The sequence below is a fragment of the Mytilus trossulus genome, chromosome 8 (genome assembly GCF_036588685.1).
Source record: "Mytilus trossulus isolate FHL-02 chromosome 8, PNRI_Mtr1.1.1.hap1, whole genome shotgun sequence".
NCBI classification, from domain to species: domain Eukaryota; kingdom Metazoa; phylum Mollusca; class Bivalvia; order Mytilida; family Mytilidae; genus Mytilus; species Mytilus trossulus.
Genome location: NC_086380.1, coordinates 3,495,735 through 3,502,534, shown reverse-complemented (window position 1 = coordinate 3,502,534; position 6,800 = coordinate 3,495,735). Strand labels below are relative to the sequence as shown.

Below are 6,800 nucleotides of genomic sequence, written 5' to 3'. Positions count from 1 at the left end.
ATAATAATATTTTGCACTCTTTAAATTTGAATATCAATTTTATTGTTGAGGTAATTTGAATTATGCTATTTGAATTTATAATTTTTACCTGCTTGAAAAATGGTATATTTCATTTTCCATTTGTCATTTGATTTTTTTCTCAGGTGTGTGTTTGTTTGATTATTTTGTTATTTTTTGTTATTTATTCAATGTAGTTTGATGAATGCCTCAGGGATAATTATTGTTGTAGGTAACCAGCATATTCAAATCAAGAATTATAAGCATTATTACTATGACGTCTTTCATATATTTATAATAAAAATGGTATTACTAGTCAGAATTTATGCAAAAACTTTTTTATTGCTAATCTTGCTGTTGAAGCTCAGCATTTGTATTTATGTATTAGTTATTGATTTATTTAATTTAGCAGCAGATGTCAGATTATTGTCTCCACAAATAAAAGAAAACTGTCATTTCTGAAACCCTATTGTGTAATTTTTCTTGCACTTAATTTCAACCAGATTGAATTAATGTAGAAAATATCAAATGAAAAATGCTCCAATATTAACATAAATGTTAAATGCATTTTTAAATGAAAAGATACATTAAACCAGTACCGGTATTAATCGATGCAGTATTTCACATTTTGACAAGAATTTCTCGTCAGTGCAGCTTAAAGTCAGGTGATTGACATGAAGTTCAGCAGTAAGAAATCATAGTGATTTTTATACACACAACACAACCAAAAGTTTTGAGCTATAAGTAAAAAATATGGTCAACTAGAACTCTCAAATTAGGCAGAAAACCTAATGTCCATTTAGCAGTGCAGGATATATAAGTATGCAGCCCTGTGTGTATATATAAACATAAATGGTATATTTTATTTGAGAATCATCATGCAGGGAGATGCCATGTTCCCTGCATATAAAGATGAAACAATGCCACATGTAGGTTAGAATCTGAATACCCTTGCAGAGCACAAGATCACCCGAATTTAGTGGAGGTATTGCTCAGTCTTTAGTTTTCTATGTTGTGTTTTGTTGACTGTCTTTTCATCCTTTTTCAGCATGGAATTGTCAGTTTGTTTGTATGATTTTGAAAATTTCCCTTTGGTATCTTTCTTTGCTTTTGATGGGTCAATTGTGACCAGTGGCGAAGCTGGGCTTTTCACCATACCCTCTTTTCATTGGAAATCAATATTCGCTACTATTTAATAGTCTTCTATATCCCTCAAGTTGCCAAATAGATTTATTGGTAATTTATTCTTGTCCTGAATATGAATGAAATATTTGCCACTGGTAATTAAACAAACAAATCAACCAACATGCCTGCTTTCTTTTAAACTACCTGCATGACCCAAACATGTACATGATTGACACCAGTGTAACCATAAAATTGAGAATGGAAATGGGGAATGTGTCAAAGAGACAACAACCCGACCAAAATAAAAAAAACACAACAGCAGAAGGTCACCAACAGGTCTTCAATGTAGCGAGAAATTCCCGCACCCAGAGGCGTCCTTCAGCTGGCCCCTAAACAAATATATACTAGTTCAGTGATAACGCCATACTAATTTCCAAATTGTACACAAGAAACTAAAATTTAAATGATACAAGACTAACAAAGGCCAGAGGCTCCTGACTTGAGACAGGCGCAAAAATGCGGCGGGGTTAAACATGTTTGTGAGATCTCAACCCTCCCCCTATACCTCTAACCAGTGTAGAAAAGTAAAAGCATAACAATACGCACATTAAAATTCAGTTCAAGAGAAGTCCGAGTCTGATGTCAGAAGATGTAACCAAAGAAAATAAACAAAATGACAATAATACATAAATAACAACAGACTACTAGCAGTTAACTGACATGCCAGCTCCAGACTTCAATTAAACTGACTGAAAGATTATGATTTCATCATATGAACATCAGGCACAATCCTTCCCATAAGGGGTTTAGTATCATACCATCATAACATATATGAGAAGAACATAACCCGTGTCATGCCAACAACTGTTTTAAGAATAAATGTGTTTAGTTCCGACGCAAAGACCTTATCAGTGACTCAATATTAACGCCAAAATATACAATCTTTAATGACTTGACAACAGTATCGTAATTAGATCCCTTCTTAATAAGTCTATTAAAAAGTTTTGTAAGTTTATGAGGTGAATACTGACACCTTTGTGCTTTATAAAGAATATTTCCATAAAAAATTGGATGTGAAATACCTGAACGTAAAAAAAGTCTGCATGTTGATCTATATTTACGAATGATGTCTTTAAACCGATGATAAAATTTAGTAAATGTTTTGACTAGTTTGTGATATCGAAAACCCTGGTGTAATAATTTTTCAGTAATACATAAAATGTTTTGCACTGTACATACATATGATCAAAACTAATACAATTGTTAATCCCATTATTAAATGTCCTGAATATGAATGAAATATTTGCCACTTGACATTTAACAAACAAATCAACCTGAACCAACACGCCTGTTGTCTTTTTATAGGTTTTCAGAGTTAATTCGGACTACCTGTATGACCAAACTATGTTCATTACATTTGTACGTACAATATAAGACTCAAGTGTCACCATGTTCCGCACTGTGATCAAAACTGAGACAATGGTCAATCCCATTATGATTTGAAACATTTAAGGATCAGATTTTAAATCGACTTTTCTGAATGATGGAAGTTTTGGCCTTGAATAAAATCCATATTGGATAAACATATTAACAATGTTTGAGGTCCTCTACTTAAGATGATGATCAGATGCAAGATTGGAGTAACAACAACTTGTACAAGGTTATAGGTGCCTCTAAACTGAGTTTAAAATCGTAGTTGTCATGTTGTGTATGACATTGAAAACCGGATTCAAACTCTTCCCAAGGTAATGACACTTTACATCCTAATGAATGATGAATTTGTTAAACATTTTAAGTACATTCATGTTGTAACATGTACATGTATATGCGTTTGTTTGTAACTAGGTGCAAGCAATCCAACAAGAATACATACATGTATCATGTGTATATCCCATTGAGTGAATCAAATTAATGATTGTGAAACCTTTTTTTTTTTGTCTTCTTGTCTTGAGTTTATGCAGGGTTTGCAGGGTATAAAATCTGCATGAAAACATTTTTTTATCGAGTTGTCTTGTGTTGACTGCTGGGTATAAAATTTGCATGAAAAAACATTTTTTTTAATTGAGTTACAGGATTTGCTACATTTAAGGGATATAATTTGCATTATAACATTTCGTTTTGTTGAGTTGTTTTGTGTTGATGCAAGATTTGCTTGGTATGCCATTTGCATGAAAACTTTTCCAACTGACATTCTTTTTACTTACATATAAATGTATATCATCTACATGTAGATTGTATGTGCAATCATTTTTCGTGTTCAAAGAATAAAAAGACAAACATTTAATTAAGTCCTCTTCCCAATGAATTTATTTCACAGAGAAGTCAATGATTAAGAATAAATAATATATACATTTACATACAAATCAACAAACAAAATGGCTAGGCTAAGGTGGGAAATAATTCCATGAAGGATTCTTCCCATGGATTGTCATTCAAGTCACCAGAAATGTCACTTCCATAGGGAGAGCACACATCACTGAAATCACTACCAAATTCTGAGTCCTTAAATATAGATGCGTCCTGTCCTAATTTGTCTGTTGATTCATACATATCTGTGACAGAAAGCGGTGACGCATCTTCTGATCTTTTGCGTTTACGATTTAAAATAGTGTCTTTTGTCACTGTAACTTCCTGTTTGCTTTTAACACATTGTCCATCCTGTGAAATAGAATCAAAAGAGTCCTGTTCAATCTGGTCTTGAAAATCAATTCCAATTAAATTTTCAATGTCTTTTAATAATTCCAAATTGATATCATTGAGGTCAGTTTCATTTATCATGTCTATTGCACTTAATTCGGGTTCAGTTTTAACTGATTCTTCTATTGAGATTTCAGTAGGTATTTCCTGCGTAATATGAACATTCAGTTTAGTTTGAGAGTTCGTTTTGACAACAGGTTTTTCAAGTCCAGTTTCAACAGATGAGGACTCATGTTTGTAATAAACATGATCAAATTTTATGAGTTCATTGATGGATTCCAACTCCGCTGATGTGGGCCCCACCACGCCAGAGTTGGCAGAGATTTTGGGGGTATTTCCTTGGGCAGTGAGGATTGAAGAGTCACTTCCTCTACTGGTACCATCTGTTTCTGGTTTAGAGCTGATCTGCTGAACAATGCTAAGCAGAGACTGAAAAGACAATACAAGTCTACATTAATTTTTTTGGTCTAGATTTTATAATGGCACTGCCGCACATTTCTGTCATCAAATGCTATCCCACAAATTTATGTCGTTTATTTTAACATACAGAAAATGAATTTTAAAGATTTGTGCTAACACAACAAGTAAATTTATGTTGTACTTCCTATTTCCTTACTTAAACAAGGAAGTAATCTGAATATGACATTTAATGATGTTAAGCAAGATTTCCTGTTTGTAAGAAAAATAATGAAGTATTTACACTGATTTAAAAGGCTCTTGTTCCCTTTTTCCTTATTTTAATCAGACAAGAAAATCACAGTAAGCATGGTACAAGTCACCTTTGGCAATTTGCAGTGTCAAATGTATGGTATGCAAAGCCTGATTTTTTTTAGTGTTAAATCATTGTTAATTAAAATGTGGTATAAAAATAATAACAATTCTGATTCACTTGTAAATTCTCCGTCTCTTTAGCTATTTTTTATAAGTATTTTCCTTTTCATGTAAATTAAATATTTATGAAGATATTTACCTCATTGTCAGAACAGAGGTTGCGTATGGCATCATTGACTGAGACAACTTCTGAGTTTGTCCCCACGGCAGGAGGTCAAAGGATACTGCAGATCCTGTGGACTCAGATTTTCTCTCAGCCAATGAACCAGGTTGGCCCAGGCGTTCTTTAAGGTGTTGATTTTCTGTAATTAATGATGATGACTGTGTTTTGAGTTTTTTGTTTTCATCTTGGAGACGTTTGTTTTGATCCATTAGTCTAGTGACTTGTTGTTCCAGAGTTCCCATCAATTCTTTCTTTCTATCTCTAGCTGTCTGTGCTGCGACTCTGTTTTTTAGTTTTCTGAAAGAACGTAACAATGAAAATCAATAATGTAAACATGTAATATAATTTCATGCATGCTCATTGTTGTGTGCTTAATTAGCAAAGAAGTAGCTGCAAATAGTCAAATATCATAGAAGACCTAATTAAGGGCTACATGTACATGGTTCTTCAGCTATGCAGAGAAGCAGCATATACATTACAAATGTACAAATTTTATTAAGTCCCTGACTTCCTGAACTTCAGGTGAGCATGCAATGCCGAGTAACCTGTAGCACTTTTGATTTAATAAACCACTAACTCATTAAATTTTATTAATAGATAAGTATACATTGTATGTTGCACATGAAAAATGATGAAAAAGTTCTGATAGATAGAAAACCCCTTTCCAAAACCACCTCAAAACTTGTCAGAAATGTCAAAATATAAATATGATTGATTGTTCACTGAGGTATAAATGTAATCAGCCTACCCCTCCCTTCATCATGATCAGCAGTATTTGCGGAACCGTAGCGTTCCGCAGCTAGATTAGCATGATCAGTGTGTACTGTTTGTGACTGTACCATAACCATATGCACAGTTACTACAACCAAATCAGTGATTTGTCATTAATTAAAATTAAATGAGATTGACAACTGAATTGAAAGGATGCATACCTTCTTAACATTTTCTCCTCCGGGGAAAGGTTTGTGAGCCGACGCCGTTTACGTGGTCCTCCCCCATCATCACTGAAAATGTCTTCGACAGCAGAGGCGTTGACGGTCACCAATTTTGGAACATTTCCACTGGATGTGGTTATAACTATCGTTCGAGTTGTATTTCCTGACATTATGTCTTTCGTAGTAACCATTTGTAAGGAATTTGTGGTCAATTAGCCGTCGAAGTCGACAAAATATTATTCTTCATTGCTCAAGTCATTTTTGTTTTCTTTTCTGTCTACGTTGTAAAGCTGATGTGGTGTTTTCTCATTGGCTAGTTTCATTTTGACGTATCTCGAATTATTAGCTTTGATTGGTCGTGGACTACTTCCGGTAGATATTTTTAGAAAATGACATTGGAAAATCCCTTTTAGCTAATCACATGTTTACCAACAGGGTAACCAAAGGCTGATGCAATTTAGAGGCCCATAAGGGACAATATGTAAATTAATTAAGAATGACCCCTTACTTGAAAACATCCAAATCTATGAAATAAAAAAATTGGGGAGGGAGTTAAGTAAAAAAAAATCCAATATTTGTTCTTACCCCTCAAGGACTTTTTAGGCATTGTGTGTATTCAGGCAACTATGAATTCAGTAACTTCTCTGTATGAACCTCTCGACTAAAATATTTTCAAAACAAAAGTTAAATTTAAATTAGATATGTAAATGAGATTAAAATTAGGATTTAGATCAATCAAGGATTTGTATAGTTCTAACTATACAAATCCTTGGATCAATGTATAATATTTGATCATATATGATCCAGTTCAAGTGCTAACGTTAAATACAAAATTGGAAATATGCTAAATAATTATTTCAATTTTAATTTTGGCAAAATGTGCATTATTCAAAATGTCTCAGTATCCTTCACAACTCAGTTTTCGTACCTCTTATTTATTCACAAGTTTTTGTTCAGTTTTTGAATTTACATGTCACATGGTGACCGGTCTGCGTTATTTATTACCATGTTTCTCTAAGCTACATAAATCAGAAATATATAGTTATTAAAAT

General features: G+C 33.2%; 1 protein-coding gene across 1 annotated transcript; it reads right to left on the bottom strand.

Moving 5' to 3' along the window:
- Window positions 1–3,707: 3,707 nt before the first annotated feature.
- Window positions 3,708–6,059, bottom strand: LOC134728134 (X-box-binding protein 1-like). Its single transcript, XM_063592575.1, has 3 exons — window positions 5,746–6,059; window positions 4,790–5,110; window positions 3,708–4,248 (listed from the first exon to the last, which is right to left on the bottom strand). The coding sequence occupies exons 1-3, from the start codon at window positions 5,937–5,939 to the stop codon at window positions 4,077–4,079; spliced, it is 687 nt and encodes a 228-aa protein (XP_063448645.1). The 5' UTR covers window positions 5,940–6,059; the 3' UTR covers window positions 3,708–4,076.
- Window positions 6,060–6,800: the final 741 nt, after the last annotated feature.